The sequence below is a fragment of the Callithrix jacchus genome, chromosome X, assembly GCF_049354715.1.
Source record: "Callithrix jacchus isolate 240 chromosome X, calJac240_pri, whole genome shotgun sequence".
Lineage (NCBI taxonomy): Eukaryota > Metazoa > Chordata > Mammalia > Primates > Cebidae > Callithrix > Callithrix jacchus.
The window spans coordinates 98,612,397-98,632,091 of record NC_133524.1 but is presented as its reverse complement, the minus strand read 5'-3'; the positions used below and the strand labels follow the sequence as shown (position 1 = coordinate 98,632,091).

General features: G+C 43.2%; 2 protein-coding genes across 4 annotated transcripts in view; both read left to right on the top strand.

Moving 5' to 3' along the window:
* LOC128930704 (nuclear RNA export factor 2-like) overlaps nucleotides 1-19,695 on the top strand; it is a 70,087-nt gene that overhangs the window by 6,493 nt on the left and 43,899 nt on the right. Inside the window, exons 1-4 of one of the 2 annotated variants that reach the window (XM_078363314.1) lie at nucleotides 1,070-3,884; nucleotides 4,057-4,140; nucleotides 4,765-4,909; nucleotides 6,137-6,223. The exons of the other annotated variant lie outside the window; for it this stretch is intronic. Of the exons in view, the coding sequence (XP_078219440.1) occupies nucleotides 6,214-6,223 (10 nt within the window). The 5' untranslated portion in view covers nucleotides 1,070-3,884; nucleotides 4,057-4,140; nucleotides 4,765-4,909; nucleotides 6,137-6,213. Of the gene's footprint in view, nucleotides 1-1,069; nucleotides 3,885-4,056; nucleotides 4,141-4,764; nucleotides 4,910-6,136; nucleotides 6,224-19,695 lie in introns of those variants that run through there. 2 annotated transcript variants of the gene reach the window in all.
* Nucleotides 1-19,695, top strand: part of TCP11X2 (t-complex 11 family, X-linked 2) — a 53,227-nt gene that overhangs the window by 23,358 nt on the left and 10,174 nt on the right. The gene's annotated exons all lie outside the window — the stretch shown is intronic.

Genomic DNA, 19,695 nt, shown 5'->3' with positions numbered 1-19,695 from the left:
AGCACAGGTACCCCAAAGAAGAAAATTGAAAGGATGTCACATAAAGTATCGGACTGAAGGTTTGGTAAATAGGGCGTCCGTGTTGACAAAGGAGGAAGGTTGGGCAAAATCCAGGCCTTGCCTGACCTAGGAAATAACAGTCTAGAAGCTGTAAAACCTGCCACTGAAATGGCGGGCAAGCCCCTTCCTTGCTCTGTGCTTTAATGTCGCCGATTGTTATGTACTGAACTGTGGTCCGCCAAAATTCATACATTGAAAGCTTAACCCCCGGTGCTTCACGATGTGGCTGTATTTGAAGGTAGGACATTTAACAAGGTAGTTTGGTTAAAAGGAGGCCATTAGTGTGTGCTTTCATCCAATCTACCTGTTGTCCTTGTAAAAAGAGGCAGTTAGGACGTATAGTATTAGAGATAGTAGGGATGCACCCACACACAGGGACTACCACACGAAGAGGCGGCAAAACGGCAGGCAGCTGTCTGCAAGTGAAGGTGAGAGGCCGCAGAAGAAACCAAACCTACCGGTACCGTGTCTTGGAATTCTGGCCTCTGGAGCTGTGAGAAAATTAGTTTCTGTTGTTTAAGCTGTCCAGTCTGTGCTACTTTGTTAGGGCACTCCTAAGCAAACGAATACACTGCGGATTACAGTGATACAGACCGAGTGATAGCTAAGACTTCATGTGCACATCAAGCAATCGCTAAGTGCCAACAAGGTGCTGGCAGAGCGCTGGTGATGAGTCCAGTCCAGCCTGCAGATAGCCTGTTCAACAGTGACATTCTCCTGGGGGGCAAGCAGTGTCCTGGGATTCCCTGACTACTGGTTTCCCTAAGGGTATGTCTTTATCACCTCCCTCCTCAAGCCTTAGAAAGTGCGCCCTCCCACCGTTAAATCACCACCTTTCCATGATGCAGGTTAGCGTGCTAAGAACACCCAGACACCACTTCTTCCCACTTTAGTTTCTTTTGACGGGGTTGAGGAACAGTGTCTAACCTTGTGTGATCCAAGTTTGAAGTTCCTGCTCTTGGATGTGGCCACTGAAGGGGTGAAGGGTTTATATCCAACCACTGGCTTTGTTTAACATGGGGGTTACAGGAGGGTGGGATCATAAGGAGTGCTGCATGGAGGGGAATTCTGAGATCATTAAGGGAATGATGCCATTAGAGCCTCACGAGCAGACCACTAGGACAAATGGAATCCGTATTTGCAAAGATCAGTAGCAATTATGTACTAGGGCTGAGGGCAGGAGTTATTGGCAGGAACCCCAGGGGTAAGGGGGTCAGTTCAGAGGCAAGTTCTGGGACAAGCTGTTAGGAGCGCAGAGTAATACACAGGACACAGAGGTATTCTGAGGGAAAGCACAAAAGTTAGTTGGAGATGAGGGATGGAAGAGGGCCTGAAGGCTACTCTCCTCTGGAGTTCCTATAGCTGCTTCTGGGCTCATTCCCCCACAGAGGCTCCTTGAGAGAAGCACCCCTTGTTGGAGGTGTTTGTGAGCTTGATGCCTTCATACACGATGGGCAGGAAGAGAAGCAACATACAGGGAATAATGCCTCCTCCCAGAGCTAAGCCCTCACAAATACTATAGTCTCAGCCTCCCTGCCACCGTATCCCTAAGCAGAGTGCGCCAGGCCCTGGGGAAATGAGCAGAGAAGCTGGAGCTGGAGCCTCCTGGCTGTGGCTGCCATTTGCTGCCCTGTGTCCTAATCAGCCCTTACTTACACCTCACACTCCTCACCGTTCCACAGACAATCTACCCACAGCTTGTACAGGCATCTACAGTGGATGTTGCCCCTCACAGAATTTTTTGACCAGTGCGGAGCCCCAATACTGTGGCAACAAGGAGTGACGAGGCTTAGGAAGCTCTGCATGGCCACCTCTGGGTGGCCAGCCAGTTTTGGACCATGTCACTGGCAGCGTTCTCTAGCCAAAAGATCACCAGGAGCACACCTGGAGCCAAACATACGTGGGCTTTTGGCTCGTTGCAGTGAGGAAGAATGTAAACCAGGGAGACCCATGGGGGTCTCCCAATAAGAGGGTGTTAGAGATGACTTATTTTAGGATTTTGGTTTGTGTTAACTGATTTTTGTGGAGGGTTCAAGGAAGTCAAGATTTGCTCTGGATTGGATTGCTCTTAGGAAGTGGGGATAAATGTAGAAGAACGAGTAGAAATGACCGTGTGCAACTTTAGAGACTGGCCGTGGCCCGCCACTCTCGCTCTCGCTCACCCCCTGTTCTGGGGGCTTTAGCTGCCATGTTGTAAGTATACTCAAGCAGCTTTTGCTGGGGTCTATGTGGCAAGGAACATAGGTCACATATTTCAGAGTAAGTCTGAACTATGTTTCTGTTAGTTGTTTGTTTCAATTCCCTAAGTATTCAGACAGATCTTTGCCTGAAAGGCTTTGTTGTAACTCTGTCAGCTAAATTCCCTTCAATTTTTCACAATCAAACGGCACCTGCATCTTCAGGCAGAAGAGCCAATGGCTCACTCTTTCCAGAATTCAAGGTGGGGCATTTGGAAATGTTAACAGCTTTAACAAACCTCATCATCTAAAGTGCCAGGCCGTAGTCTTAAAGTGCCAGCACTAGCCTAATTTCCCAGCCCACTCTTCTCTCCTGAGCCCCAAAGTCTTCTTTACAGCTCTATGTGGCACAGGGTGAGTGTTAGTACCCATCACCCCATGCAGGCTGTGATCTGTGAAATGTATGACGACTAGGGCCCTCCAACACGTATATGGACCACTATTAATACACCTCCATCTTCACCAAGCATGAACTCCCTTGTCTTTCATGTCTGCCTCTCTATCTGTGACTTTGTGTGTCTGCAAGGGAGGCGTAAACTAAGCATCTTAGTGCAGTGACAGGGGCTTTAGTTTCAGCGAGTTCAGAGCAGAGTCAGTTTGCACACAAGGAGATAAGGCTGCGGCCATTGCTGACTACAAACTCCACTGGGGCCCTGAGGGTGGAGTAAACTGCAAATTCAGAAAAATCAACAGGGGAGAGGTTTGTGAGGCCAGAGGCTCTGGTGTAAAGGAATACACAAGTATGGAGCCAGGTCGGCATGTCTGAGGATCGGCCTCTGTGTGGGGACTTCCACACAGAATTTCTCATCAGCACACTGGGAAAATGTTTAACCCCTAACCCTTAGCAGCAGGGTCAATGGGTTGCGGGGTGGGGGCAGGGATATTGACCATAAGGAGAAATTCAAAAGGGGCCCGTATTATGCTGGGCCCTCATCAGCTCCCTGGGGCTTTCTCTACACCAAGGGCATAAACATTTTAAATTTCATACAAATGGTATAAACATCTTAAACTTTAAGGGATTCTGCCAAGTGAAACTTAAAATTATAAAAGTTTGACATGAAAACCCACAGTACACGAGAAGAACCTGTTTCGTAGCATCCTTCCCATGGGCAAAGAAAAGAAGTCTATTCGGTGTCCCAGCCTTTGCCCTCTGAAAATTTATCTTTTCATTTAATGCATTATCTCAAGTTTTGCATTACAACTTCTGTAGTTACTGTAACTTGGAACATTTTCATGGCCTTTTATTTGGCATATTTGTTGCTCTTCATGAGAATTCCAGGTTGACATCATCTTCGTATTCTTCTGTAAAGTTATTTGTGTATCAAGGATGTCGATCTCTCATCTGAGATATATTTGCCAAGCTGTCTTCCCAATTTTTTTCATATGTCTTTTACTTTTTTTGCAATCATCTATTTTTTAATTATAATAGATTTTTATGATTAAAGAAGTAATATGGTTTCATGTCTTAAGAGTTAATGAAGAATGCCTGGAGGTCTTAGAATTCCAGCCTCTGGATTGATCAGTGTTAAAGGGCAGTCCCAGCAGTGGTGGCTCCAGGAGCCGGTACAAAACAGCTTGTACTTTAGGGTAAGTCCAGTATTTAAGTCTCTGCTCTCTCTGCTTTCTCTCTCTCTTCTCTCCTCTCTCTCTCTCTCTCTCTCTCTCTCTCTCTCTCTCTCTCTCTCTCTCTCTCTCTTTCTCCTAGTATCGTGACCTATGGCAAGTTATTAATCAGCTCTAACTTTTCCCCTCCTTGTAGGTAGGACAGTGGTAATACCGATTGTGAAAGGTTTCACAAAGATGGAAGGAGATCACATAACAAGTTTTATTTACACAGAAGCAGGTTGGTGACTTTATGTATGTCCCTTGGCTCTTCCACAAGCTTTTCCCTGCACACTTGAGCTTGTTCCTGCACACTACAGCTTCTCAGGAACCAGCCACATGGTGATTATTGCTGAGTAGGGTATTGATCGTGATTTTTCTTATGTATAATTCATTTAGTTCCAGACTACAGAAAATATTTCACTATCTCAATTAAAATTATGTTTGTGCCGTCTTTGCTGTGACCCCAACCCTGTAATAGCCACTAGCCCCCTCAGCAGAGTGTGTAAGGGAGGGGAGGCACAAACTAAGTGTCTTAGTGCAGTGACAGGAGCTTTAGTTCAGCGAGCGCAGAGCAGGGTCACTATCATAGTCATCTGTGCCACAATAAAGAAGAGAATCCCTGAGTAAGGAGATTTTATCATGATTGCACTTGACATTCTTTCAGCCTTTGTGAAAAAAGAAACTATTTGTTTATCCAGTCTATCACTGACGGGCATTTGGGTTGGTTCCAAGTCTTCGCTGTTGTAAACAGTGCCTCAGTGAACATACGTGTGCGTGTGTCTTTATACTAGAACGATTTATAATCCTTTGGGCATATACCCAGTAACGGGATTGCTGGGTCAAATGGGATTTCTATTTCTAGGTCCTTGAGGAATCGCCACACTGTCTTCCACAATGGTTGAAGTAATTTACACTCCCGCCAACAGTGTAAAAGTGTTCCTATTTCTTCACATCCTCTCCAGCATCTGTCGTCTTCAGATTTTTTAATGATCGCCGTTCTAACTGGCGTGAGTTGGTATCTCAATGTGGTTTTGATTTCCATTTCTCTAATGACCAGTGATGATGAGCATTTTTTCATATGTTTGTTAGCTGCATAAATGTCTTCTTTTGAAAAGTGTCTGCTCATATACTTTGCCCACTTTTGGGTGGGTTTTTAAATTTTTTTTCTTGTAGATTTAAGTTCTTTGTAGATTCTGGATATTAGCCCTTTGTCAGGCGGGTAGATTGCAAAAATTTTTTCCCATTGTGTTGGTTGCCAGTTCACTCTAGTGATAGTTTCTTTTGCTGTGCAGAAGCTCTTAAGTTTAATTACATCCCGCTTGTCTATTATGGCCTTTTATTCATCCCTTTTGGTGTTTTAGTCATGAAGTCCTTGCCTATGCCTATGTCCTGAGTGGCATTGCCTAGGTTTTCTTCTATTTGTAACATATTTAAAAAGCTTTTCCAGGGCCACAGGTCTAGTTTTAAGTACCCTGGTGTCTACATCATGCCCGAAAGTTACACATAAATTCCCCTCACTTGATGGTGAAGATCATGGTGGAGATGAAATCCAGCCCCCTAGGTCCAGAGGCGTGCGTATAGGGACACATGGATTGGTGGCGTGTGGAGTTCAGGCAGAAGCACAGGAAAAAATGACCTCCAAGGAGGGAAGGAAATTAACATTTACCTAATTACTTTAAGCTAGAGGCGCTAGACATGGTATCACTTTTAAGCCAAACACGCATTCAATGAACCCCATTATTCACAAGTGTAGAATTAGATCTAAAGCTGTTTTTCCATTGTGTTCTGAAGCCTTCAAGGCTTTGACGGCTGGAATCTCCAGTGGTTGAGTAGCTGATACAACACCAATACTCAGTTTTATGTTTTCCACCACGAGTTGCCTTATTTTTAAATTTAAAAAATCAATGAATAAATTAAAACAGTTTTTGCACTGCCAGAAGAAAAAAATTTAAAAGTGTGAAAAGCCATGAGTAAATATTTGTAAACAGTATTACCCACTTAGATCATAATACGCTTGACCACAAAGGACTTATGCTAATCAGTGGAGAATGGGACAAAAGATGTCAACAAATACTTTGCCTATAAAGCAAAACGCTTTTCTAATAAACCCCTGGACACATGCCAAACTGTCCCCAAACCAAACCGAGGGTCGGGCTGCTTGTTCTTGAGGCCCAATGACGAGATGCAGATGAACTGGGAGAAAAGGAAGTTTTTATTTCTGTAATTGTTTACAGGGAGAAGGCCTGGAAGTTGTTGCCAGACCAACTCAGAATTACAAAGTTCTCCTGAGCTTATATACCTCCTCAGCTATATGTCTACGTGTAAGTATGCATTCATCAAAAGACATAAGTGATTAGCTTCTTCTAATGTATAACTAAGATCTTCCTCTGGAGCGTCAGTACATTTACTGTATCTAAATGGGTCTGTGTGCTGGGGTGATTACCTTTATCTTGTCTCCTGATAAGCCATGGAGGTCTGGGGAGTTCCCTTGGTCCCCAATAAAGCTTGTTTGTGGAAACCTGGTGAGTTTCTTCAGACCCCTCCCATGAAACTTGTTTAATCCTGAACGGGTCCTGTTAGCAATTTCTTCATTATCTTGTCATGCTTTAAGGCCCAGGAAGGCCTAGGCAAAATTCTTGGTGGACCTTTGTTACATTCTAGCCTTTGTATAAGGGCACTGGCTGTTTTAGCTTTTAGTATTTAAATTCACCACTGAGTCAAAACTGAAACAGTTGTATGGGGCCTGCATTAGTGAGACTTGGCCTGTGACAAAACCACACTTTAGTCGAAGAAATGAAAATATGATGTCCAAATAAGTAAAGAAGCGAATTTGAAGTGAATTATTTATGTGATTGCAAACTTTAAAAAGAGCCAACAACCAAATACTCACAAAAATATTTAAAGTAGTGCTACGCTTTGAATATGTCCTTCAAAGTTCATGTGTTGGAAACTTAATTGCTGTCATAACAATGGTGAGAGGTAGCACCTTTCAGAACAGATTAGGTCGCGAGGGCTCTGCCCTCATGAGTGGATTAATGCCATTATTGCGAGAGTGCGTCAGTTATCATGGGAGTGGGTTCCTGATAAAAAGCTAAGTGAGAACCCCATTTTCTCTTTGTCTCACACACTCTATCATCATGTAATGCCTTCAGTGGCCCTGGCCAGATACCGGTGCCATGCTCTTGAGACTTCCCAGCCACCAGAACACTGAGCCAAATAAAATTGTCTTCTTTATAAATTTCCCAGTCTGTGCATTCTATTACAGCAGTAGAACACAGACTACGGCAGGCAAGTAAACATATGACCCAAAAAGAAACACATCTGAAAATATACACCAATCTTTTTACATTGAATATGTATGGGTCATAGTGATAGGGTCATATAGATGGAAGATGTAGAATGCTTTCATCTTGTAAATATACATTTATAATGCTTAGTGTTTTTTAATTAGGAAAATTTCTTGAGAGAAACACTTGAAAATATGTAACAGCAAATTTACAAAGAAATCACATATATATATATATATTTATTTTAAAAAGTGTTCATTTTATGTTTTTTTTTTTAAAGAAAGATTGTAACTCTTGACTTGAGAATTACACCTATCTGTGTAGGTGTGTGATTTATATATTACACTTCCATCACTTAGAATGTTCAAACTCTCATGTGCAGATTTATCTTCTGCTGTCTCAGGGGTTGGTTGTCCTCTCTCGGGGCACAGGGACACAAGAAGGGATTGCTGTCAAGGGATGGACAGTTATAGAAATTTCTGGTTGATGCACTGCATATCAGTCCCTTTTATCACTCCCTCCTCCCTGTAAACTGAGCTGTCCTGGGACTTTTGAGGTTAGAAGTCTGACTCTGACAAACAGATAGCATCTATGTACATTCAATATTTTAAAAGGAAAAGGTGTGATTTTTTTTTCTACTCTCATTCCAGTGACCACTAAATTATGTTTCCTATTTCATTTATACTTTCCATGTCTGTCTCTAATATGCTCACTGTGAGAGGGACTGAACATTTTTTTTCTGTCATTCAGTTACTTTCAGATATTTCTGTAACTTTGTCCTTCCTTAAGAATATGTGATGAGCAAGAGTTTATTAAAACTATGTGTAGTGAAATCGTGCCCATCCAATAGAGCTCCGCTCCAATGATGGCAATTTCTTGTAGCATCTGAATGAACCCTGACAAGCTTCTACAACTCATTACATCTCAGCAACCTAAGACAGGCCAAGAAGTTGGTAATTCTGCATATCAGAATCCTGTTTGAGGAGCACATGAAGGAAAAAAAATATAATGCAATGCAGCAAACACAGAGCTTGGCAAGCAGCAGGCCCTCAGAGTTCCCCCATGTCTGTAGCTACAAGTACCTGGGTTCCAGGTCTGCTGACTATAATTTGCTTTGCAGGGGTGACTCAATTGGAAACAGCTCCCTGGGTGTTGGTAGCAAACTCAGGGGGCACGAAGAACGGGAAGTAGAGTCTCTTCTGACTCCTAGGGCTCTCCTCACTATGCCCTTCTGGAAAGGAGTTATTTTGAAAACTCCGTCTTGCTCATGTGACCCTGAAAATGTGGTCTGTGGTCTACTCTTGCCTTGTTTGACAGATCCCCTCAATTTTCTCTGAACCCCAGCTCCAAATCTCACAGATTCTCCTCACAAACACCATGTGAAGACAGTGGTGAAAGGTCAGTTCCAACATGCCACACCATGGGTGAATAGGCCAGTGCCAATCCTTGGCCTCGGGACCTCACAGGGCATGAAGGGTTCTGAGACCCTCTCCCATTTCAACCCACAGGACACCCAGCAGGCTCACTTTCAGTTAGAGGTGGTAGGTAGTGAGGGCCCAGGCTGACTGTTTTTCATTGTCCTGAGGATGAGGGCCAAGTGAATCCTGAGATACCTGTCTTAGTCCATTTTCTGCTGCTATAGGAGAATACCCAAGACTCGCTATATATTAGTCTGTTCTTACCCTGCTATAAAAATACTACCTGAGACTGGGTAATTTATAAACGGAAGAGGTTCAGTTGACTCACAGTTCCGCATGGCTGGGGAGGCCTCAGGAAACCAAGGATCATGCCAGAAGGCAAAGGGGAAGCAAGGCATCTCTTACCTGGCAGCAATCGGGAGAGAGAGAGAGAGAGAGAGAGAGAGAGAGAGAGAGAGAGAGAGAGAGAGAGAGAGATACAGATACAGAGAGAGAGATACAGATACAGAGAGAGAGATACAGATACAGAGAGAGAGATACAGAGAGACAGAGCGAGGAAGCGCCACACTTCAAAACCATCAGCTCTTGCAAGAACTTCGTCACTATCATGAGAAGAGCATGCAGAAAACCTCCCCCATGATCCAGTCATTTCCCACCAGGTCCCTCCGTCCACATGTGAGGATTATGATTCAAGATGACACTTGGGTGGGCACAGAGCCAAACTGTATCACTGAGTGATTTATAAAGAACAGCAATTTATATCTTACGGTTCTGGAGGCTGGGAAGTTCAAGGAAGGGTCTTGCATCTGATGAGAGCCTTCTTGCTGTGTCATCCAATAACAGAAGGTGGGAAGGTTAGAGAGCACAAGTGAAAGAGAGCATGAGATCAAACTCATAGACTCAAGCCCTTTTATAACTGGCATTAATCCATTCATGAGGGTGCAACCCTCATAACCTAAACACCTGCCATTAGGCCCAACCTCTCAATAGTGTTGCACTGGGGATTAAGTTTCCAACACACAGTTTTTCGTGGACACATTCAAACCAACCATTGCTTCCTGCCCCTGGCCCCCAAATTTATGTCCTTATCACATGCAAAATACATTAATTCCATCCCAGTAGCCCCAGAGTCTTAACTCACTCCAGCACCCAAAGTCCAGAGTCTCATCTACATCAGAGATGGGTGAGACTCAAGGCAGGATCCAGAGTGAGGCAAATTTCCCCTAGCTGTGAGTCTGTGAAATCAAAACAAGTTGTCTATTCCCAAAATACAATGGCCGGACAGGCATTAGGATAGATATTCTCATTCCAAGAGGGAGAGAGAGGCCAGAGAAAAGCCATAACTGGTGCTAAGAAAGTCCAAGACTCGTCAGAGCAAACAACATTAAATTTTGAGGCTTGAGAATAATGTTTCTTAGCTCCAAGTTCTGCCTTCTGGGCACACTGGGGCAGGGATTGAGCCCGCAAATTCTCAGGCAGCCATGCCTCTATGGCTTTGCTGGGCTCAGCCCACCCAGCAGCTCTCACAGATTGGAGTCTTGTTCCTCCAGCTCTCCCAGTGTAGCATTAAATGCTGGTAGCGCTACAGTTCTGGGGTCTTGGTATCAGTCCAGCTCCCACGCCTCTACTAGATGTGACCCCAATTGGGACTCCCTGTGACTGACTTGTTCCCACGGCCCTATCAGGTACTGGTCTGGTTGGGACTGTCTCTGGCAGCTGTGCCCCTGTGTCAGGTCTCTACATGGGCCCTCAGGCTGTCTGCAACATTCTGTGAAATCTAGGTGGAGGCGGTCACAGACCCATAGTTTGTGAATGCTGTGTACCTGCAGAATTAGCACCATTTGGATGCTGCCAAGGTCCACCACTTGAGCCTTCCAGACCGGCAGCCTGTTCAGCACCTGGGCCCCCTTGAACTATGGCGGGGACAGCTAAGGAGTGCTGTATGAAGGTGCGGGGAGCAGGCACTAAACGCAGCACCGGGCAGCAGATGTTGAGGTCTTGTGGGTGCCTCTCTGGAAACTTTGCCTTTGGGCTCTGCTCTGAGCATGTGAGTGGAGGAGCAGCCTGGAAACACTCTGAAATGCCGTCAGGGCCTTTCTCCGGTGGTCTTTGTCTTACTCAGTGGCACCTGTTCCCCTTCTATCCCTGGTAATCTCATTAGCCGAGTGGTCACTTGGCCATGCCTTTAGTTTGCACTCCTAAACATGCCTTTTCATTCTTTACATGGCTAGAGTGAAATTTTTCAAAATATTTACCTTCTTCCTCTCTTTTAATTTACACATTCCATCTTTAAAACATTTATCTTTTCTCTCATTTTTGTCTAAGTGGCCGAACAAAGTCAGCAGTACCTTGAATGTTTTGCTTAGTTATCTTTACTGCCAGATAGCCTAGTTCCTTACCCTTAAGTTCTTTTAATTATGTTTCATTTTTACTTTTTTGTGAGTATATAGTAGGTGTATATATTTATGGGGCATATGAGATATGTTGGTACAGGCATGTAATGTGTGTTAATCACATCACGTCCCCTCAAGAATTTGTCATGTGTGTTACAAACAATCTAATTATATCCTTTTCGGTACTTTAAATTGTACAATTCAACTATTATTGGCTTTAGGCAACATGCTGTGATATCAGATACTAGACCTTATTCATTCTTTCTATTTTTTTTTTTATCCGTTAATCATCCCCACCTGCCCCTTGCCCCCACACTACCCTTCCCAGCCTCTGGTAACCATCCTTCTACTTTCTGTGTCCACGAGATCAATAGTTTTGATTTTCAGGTCCTACAAATAAGCGAGAACATGCGATGTTTGTCTATCTGTGCCTGACTTACTTCACTCAACATAAAGATCTCCAGTTCCATCCTTGTTGTTGCAGATGACTGGATCTCATTCTTTTTATGACTGGTACTCCACTGGGCATATGTACCACATTTTCTCAACCCATTCATCTGTTGACGGGCACTTAGTTTGCTTCCCAATGTTGCTATTGTAAACAGTGCTGCAACAAACAGGAGTGCAGATACCTCTTCAATATAGTGATTTCCTTTCTTTTGGGTATATACTCAGCAGGTGGATTGGTGGATCATAAGGTAGCTCAAATTGTATTCTTTTTGGGAACTGGCAAAGTGTTCTCCATAGTGGTTGTACTAATTTACATCCCCACCAACAGTGTACAGTTTCCTTTTCTTCACACCCTCACCAGAATTTCTTATTGCCAGTCTTTTGGATACAAGCCACTTTAACTGGAGTAAGAAGACATCTCATTGTGGTTGTGATTTGCATTGCTCTGAAAATCAGTGATATTGAGTACCTCTTCATCTGCTTGTTTGCCATTTGCACGTCTTCTTTTGAGAAATGTGTATTCAAACCTTCTTCCCATTCTTTAATCTGATCATTAGATTTTCTCCAATCGAGTTGTTTGAGCTCCGTATCTATTATACTGGTTATATTTTTTTTCTTATTGCATTTGAGGTTTTGGGGTACATGTGCAGAACATGCAAGATAGTTGCATAGGTATACACGTGGCAGTGTGATTTGCTGCCTTCCTGGTTATTAACCCCTTGTCAGACGGGTAGCTTGCAAATATTCTTTCCCTTTTTGTGGGTTGTGTCTTCACTTTGGTGATTGCTTCCTTTGCTGTGCAGAAGCTTTTTAACTAGTCGTGTTCCCATTTGTCCAATTTTGCTTTGGGTGCTAGTGCCTCTCGTGTACTACTCCAGAAATTTTTGCCGAGAATGATGTCCTGGAGCGTTTTCCCGGTGTTTTCTTGTAGTAATTTCATAGGCTGATGTCTCAGATTTACGTCTTTAATCTATTCTGCTTTGACTTTTATATAAGACGAAAGATACGGGTCAAGTTTCATTCTTCTCCATAAGGACATCCAGTTTTCCCAGCACCATTTATTAAAGAGACTATCCTTTTCCCAATGTATGTTCTTGGCACCTTTGTTGAAAAAGAGTTCAATGTAGGTGCATGGATTTGTTCCTGGGTTCTCTGTTCTGTCCCACTTGACTGTGGGTCTGTTTTAATGCCAATTCCATGCTGATTTGGTTGCTGTAGCTCTGTAGCATAATTTGAAGTCAGGTAATGAGATTCCTCCAGTGTTGTTCTTTTTTGCTCAGGATAGCCTTGGCTACTCTGGGTCTTTTGTGCTACTATATACGTTTTAGGATTGCTTTTGCCATTTCTGTAAGGAACGTCATTGGTGTTCTTGTGGGATTTGTAGCTTTCTTTGGGTATTACAGACATCTAAACAACATTGATTCCTCCAATCCATGAATGTGGAATAGCTTTCCATTATTGTATCCTCTTTGATTTCTTTCATGAATGTTTTGTAATTTTCATTGTGGAGATCTTTCACTTCTTTGGTTAATTCTGAGATATTTAATTTTATTTTTGTCTATTGTAAGATTAATTTTGGTTTCTTTTTCAGAGTGTTCCCTGTTGGAATATAGAAATGCTACTAATTTTGTAGGTTGATTTTGTGTCCTGCAACTTTACTGAATTGTTTGATCAATTCTAATAATAGTTTTCTGGTGGAGTCTTAAGGTTTTTCTAAATGTAAGATCATATCATCAGCAAAGATAGTTTGGCTTCTTCCTTTCCAGTGTGGATGCCCTTTACTTCTTTCTCTTATCTGATTGCTCTAGCAAATACTTCCCGTATTATATTGAGTAACAGTGGTGAATGTGGGTATCCTTGTCGTGTTCCAGATCTTAGAGGAAAGGCTTTCACTTTCTCCCCATTCAGTATGATACTAGCTGTGAGTCTGTTGTATATGGCTTTTATTATGCTGAGGTATGCTCTTTCTATACCCAGTTTTTTGAGGGTTTTTATCAGGAAGGAATGTTGAATTTTATCAAATGGGTTTTCAGCATCAATTGAAATAATGATACTGCTTTTATCTTTCATTCTGTTGATGTGATGTGTCACACTGATTGAGCTGCATATGCTGAACTGTCCTCGCATCCCAGGGATAAATCCCACCTGGTCATGATGAATGATCTTTCTGATGTATTGCTGAGTTGGGTTTGCTAGTATTTTATTGAGGATTTTTGCATCAATATTCGTCAGAGGTATTGGCCTGTAGTGAGAAGTCATTGTAAGAAGATGCCGGAGAATGGACACTTGGTCAGTGTAACGGTTTTAATATGCGCCTTCCCTATTCTTCAGAAAATCGTCTCCTTTCTCATGTATTTTAGAATGTCATGACCCCCAACCTATGGAATTAATTAAACAGAGAAACACTTCCAATACACTATTTCACATTCAGAAGGTTTCACAGTCTTTCACTGTCAAACCTTGTTAGCAAGGCCAGGACAACAGACTCAGAGCAGACAAAAAGTTTACCAGTATCTTCCACAGGGAAGTTATTTTCATTCATAGATTCCATCCTCAAGTCAGACCAGACATTTCAGACTCTGACTTGTAAAAAAATCTTGTGTAAGGAAAACATCAGTTTGCAACTGGTGTTTGGTCACTGCTGAGAGAAACAAATATTTAAATAAATAAATAAATATGTCTCAGAGAGTTAAATAGGCACACTTGTAAACATGAAAGCCTAGAAAATGAATTTAATATGGCAGATTTTATTTAGAATGCATCATGAGTCATAGGAGTTCAGAAATCAGGAAGTTCTGGGAGAAGCAAAATACCACAAAGGCAAGTTTATTGCTATATTTACTAATCAAGGGACTGCTTGCTCTACAATCCAATAGATGATCCAGAGATGGGCAGATCTTGGTAGGGCCACCAGAGATGTCAAAATAAAATTCTCAAAAATAAACATCCTAGAGACCTCCAGCTCTGGCCAAGCTAGAGTTTGCCCTTTCCTCCCACATGGTCCCTCTACACCAGAACACCCTGAATATAACAGCAAACCAGCAAAGGGAACTCTGAAACGTGGAAAGGAGAAAGCAGACTGACTCGTGCTCTCAGGACTCGAGCAAGAACGCAGGCAGCGCATTCTCTTGGTTTTTCTATTTCCACGCAATGTCACAGAGAGGGTACCACAGACGCCTCCAGTCCAGAACCACTGACAACGGCAGACACAAAGCAACCAAGAAAAGCCTATTTCCTCAGCCAAAGGACCAGAGAAGGCATGATCTAAAAACTGAAGTAACCTTTGTGACAAATTCCCCTCCCCTACGCTAGACAAGCAACAATGGAAAAACCTTATCTCCCCCACCCCACCAAGGTTTCAGGGAACAAGAAGGAAACTTGTCTTCTATCCTGCCTCTCTGAAGCAGATGGTGATGATCCCATTCACCTGTCAGGGTAGTGTCAGTGGTGTCCAACAGCAAGATGAGCCTTCACCTTCACCTGACATCAATAACACTGAACAAGGCAGTCCACGCTGGGACTAGTAAGCATTCCATTGATCCCCATCTCTGGGGTCAGTGATGTCCAGTGGAAACGTGAACCTTTACACACATCCAAACTCAATCAAATGGTGTGAGGTGGGACTAATTGACACTCTCTGCCTTCCCCCGCTGGCCTCCTGTGCCAGCTAGGCCTTAGGGAGAGCTATGCCTCCTCTTCCACCCATCCTCAAGTTGGAATCAGGTGGTGGAAGGCAGGATTTGTTGGCACTCTCTTTTTCCACTCCTTCCCCTGATGTTCTCAGAGACCGGTGCGAAGCTAGGCTTCTGCCCCACCACACTGCAGCAACAAAATATTGAGTCAGCCATCCAGTTGCCCTTTCCCTGAGGCCTAGCAAATAACTGTGCCTACCCTCCCCCACCCCACCTCTGAGGTAACAAGGTGTTGTGAATTGGTGCCCCGTTTTTTATTGGAAAAGTGCCAGTGGGGCTAGGGTAAAAGTTCAGCTCCCACCACAGCCATCTGTAAAGAGGCAAGGTGAACCAGCAATCTTGTGTGCTAGGATGGTGTCAGAACAGGAATCTGAACATATAACCTTATAATATGATGGGACCACCATCATATATGTGGTCTATCATTGACCAAAAAGTCATTATGTGGTGCATAACTGTACATGAACTACCTTAATGAAACGCCATCAACAGCCTTATGAGCTTGAATTTATTACTATTCCCAGTTTAAAGATGGATAATAAAACCTTGGAAGAGTTTACCTGGCTGAGGTTATTTAGCTACAGAGTGGCAATGCCATGCATTCAATCCTAAGATAGCTGATGCTCATTACCACATCTACTGAAAGATGACACTGTACTGCAAAAATTAAAACAGACACAGCTGATCTGCGTCTTTACCTGTAATTAGAGTAATAGAAAACAACAAAACATAAAAACAACACGGTGACATGCTAACTGTCGTGAAGAAAAGTACCACATGTCTGATCATGTGATCAGAGATGTACACTAAGTAAGCAAGGTCACTATAGGGATAGCTTAGGCCAGGCTGTTACAGAAAAACACAGAATGCTATGGGAGTATGCTTGCAGAGATAGTGTTAGAGCAATAAAAAGGAGGCTAGTGTGGCTAGAGAAAAATTCATTTATTTATTAATTCATTTATTCATTCAAATTGTCCAGTGAAGCAGGCATTGTTATAGGAACTTAGGATACATTAATGAGCAATAGACAAAGATACTTACCCTTCTGGAATTTGTACTTTTTCCACTATGGGAGACAGACAATGAAAAACAAAAACAGCATTGAGTAAAATATATCGTATTCCAAAAGATGACTGTGAGGAAAAGAAAATCAAATAGGCAAGAAATGGAATCAGGAGTGTGGGCTGAGGGTTGGGCATGCAAAGGAGTATTGGCTGCCTTGTAATTGATAGCATTGTTAGATGGGTGGAAGTTTTCTCCTTTGTGCCGCCTTTGTCAGGTGTCAGTGTAGATGCTATATTGGCTTCACTGTAGAAGACAAACACATTTTTCCTATCTTTGGTCAGGACTCAGTTCTTTCTTTAATATATCAGAGAACCAGGGACACTAATATCTGGCAGCCTTTTGCCATCAAGTGGCCACGCCGTTTTTAAGTAAACATCCCCTGCTACATGTCCACTAACTTTGGACTTTTCCTTCTTTCTTTTTTTTGAGACAAAGTCTTGCTCTGTCACAGGCTGCTGGATGGAGTGCAGTGGCACAATCTCGGCTCACTGCAACCTCCGCCTCCCGGGTTCCAGCGATTCTCCTGTTGCAGCCTCTCAAGTAGCTGGGACTACAGGCATGCGCCACCATGCCCAGCTAAGTTTTGTAGTTTTAGTAGAGACGGGGTTTCACCACGTTGGCTGGGATGGTCTCAATCTCTTGACCTCATGATCCACCCGCCTTGGCCTCCCAAAGTGCCGGGATTACAGGCGTGAGCCACCGCACCCGGCCTAAATTTGGACTTTTAACTGTCTGTGTTGAGGCGTGGACTGGTAGAAACCCTCTCTGGGGCTGGACACGGTGGCTCACGCCCGTAATCCCAGCACGTTGGGAGGCCGAGACAGGCAGATCACATGAGGTCCGGAGTTTGAGATGAGCCTGGCTAATATGGTGAAACCCCATCTCTACTGAAAATACAGAAATCAGTAGGGCATGGTGGCAGGTGCCTTTAATGCTAGCTACTAGGGAGGCTGAGGCAGGAGAATTGCTTTAACCCCGGAGGCTGAGATTGCAGTGAGCCTGGATCCCGCCGATGCACTCCAGTCTGGGAGACAGAGTGAGACTCCATTAAAAGAAAAAAACGAAAAAAAGAAAAGAAAAGAAAAGAAACCCTGGCTGGCCAGTGCTGGGGGTCATATGCAATGACATTGTGGCTCACTTTTCACCTAAGATGATCTCAGCAGGTGGGGCAGGCTTATAATCAGAACACCCTCCCTTTCCACTTCACACACTCCCAACCCCCCCGGCTCACCATCCTCCCTGCCCCTCACCCTCCCCACCCTTGCCTTCTCTTCCCCTCCTTCCCTGTTCCCCCTCCCACCAGCTCCAGGAGGGGGAGGGGCAGGAATCTAGCCTCATCCCCCACCCATGGAGCTGATAAGTCAAAGGAGATCACCTGACCAAGCTGAGCCAATTGAAGTTCTCTTCCCCGGCTGCTTTGAGAAGGAACTGTTAAGACGCTGGGCCCCACCCACAAGACTGGGTCTTGTTTATGGCAAGATTTTTAAAGGAAGTGTAGCTCCCAAGATGGTTCCAAGTCTTCTTCCAACGAGGTGAATTACACCAGTATCTTTTCTACAAATTTTCTATAAATTAGGCCTACTTTGGCCTACGTTACCTAGGGTCAAGGTTTAGGGATTAACAGGAAAGGCAAATCCAGCTGGATTGCTCAGTGGTCCACTCTCCACTCCACTGTCTATGTATCCCTTACCCGCAGGTGTGATTAGCTTCAATTATATGGCTAATCACTTCATGCTCTCTCTTTACAATTCTTCAGGCAGGTTTTCTCTTCTTCTTCATAAAGCTGTATTTCTCTTTTTCATCTTACTTTTGTTTATGGTTAATTTGGATGTGTCGGGCTTTGAATCGTAAATATTGGATTGCATAGATGTTTTCCTTTCTATTGTATTTCATTCTTTTTTATTATACTTTAAGTTTTGGGGTACATGTGCACAACTTGCAGGTTTGTTACATGCGTATACACGTGCCATGGTGGCTTGTTGCACCCATCAACCCGTCCTCTACATTAGGGATTTCTCTTAATGCTAGCCCTCCTCTAGCCCCCCACCCCCTGACAGGTCCTGGTGTGTGATGTTCCCCTCCCTGTGTCCATGGGTTGTCATCGTTCAACTCCCACTTATGAGTGAGAACATGTGGTCTTTGGTTTTCTGTTCTTGTGGCAGTTTGCTGAGAATGATGGTTTCCAGCTTCGTCCATGCCCCCGGAAAGGATGTGAACTCATCTTCTTTTCATGGCTGCATAGTATTCCGTGGTGTATATGTGCCTCATTTTCTTTATCCAATCTATCATTGATGTGCATTTGGGTTGGTTCCAAGTCTTTGCTACTGTGAACAGTGCCACAATAAACATATGTGTGCATGTGTCTTTATACTAGAATGATTTATAATCCTTTGGATATATACCTGGTAATGGGATTGCTGGGTAAAATGGTATTTCTAGGTCAAATGGTATTTCTAGTTCTAGATCCCTGAGGAATCACCACACTGTCTTTCACAATGGTTGAACTAATATACATTCCCACCAACAGTGTAAAACTGTTCCTATTTCTCCACATCCTCTCCAGCATCTGTTGTTTCCTGACTTTTTAATGATTGCCATTCTAACTGGCATGAGGTGGTATCTCATCGTGGTTTTGATTTGCATTTCTCTAATGATCAGTGATGATGAACTTTTTTTTCATATGTTTGTTGGCTGCCTAAAGGTCTTCTTTTGAAAAGTGTCTGTTCATATCCTTTGCCCAGTTTTTGTTCTTTTTTTTTTCTTGTAGATTTGTTTAAGTTCTTCATAGATTCTGGATATTAGCCCTTTGTCAGATAGGTAGATTCCAAAACTTTTCTCTCATTCTGTAGATTGCCTGTTCGTTCTGATGATAGTTTCCTTTGCTGTGCAGAAGCTCTTTAGTTTAACTAGATCCCATTTGTCAATTTGGGCTTTTGTTGCCATTGCTTTTGGTGTTTTAGTCATGAAGTCTTTGCCCATGCCTATGTCCTGAATGGTATTGGCTAGGTTTTATTCTATGGTATTTATAGTTTTAGGTCTTATGTTTAAGTCTCTAATCCATATGGAGTTAATTTTAGTATAAAGTGTAAGGAAGGGATCCAGTTTAAGCTTTCTGCATATGGCTAGCCAGTTTTCTCAACACCATTTATTAAATAGGGAATCCTTTCCCCGTTGCTAGTTTGTGTCAGGTTTGTCAAACATCAGATGGTTGTAGATGTGGGGTGCTATATCTGAGGCCTCTGTTCTGTTCCATTGGTCTGTATATCTGTTTTGATACCAGTACCATGCCGTTTTGATTACTGTAGCCTTGTAGTATCATTTGAAATCGTGTAGTGTGATGCCTTCAGCTTTGTTCTTTTTGTTTTGGATTGTCTTGACTGTGCAGGCTCTGTTTTGGTTCCATATGAAATTCAAGGCTTTTTTTCCCCCCCCAATTCTGTGAAGAAAGTCAATGGTAGCTTGATGGGGATAGCATTGAATCTATAAAT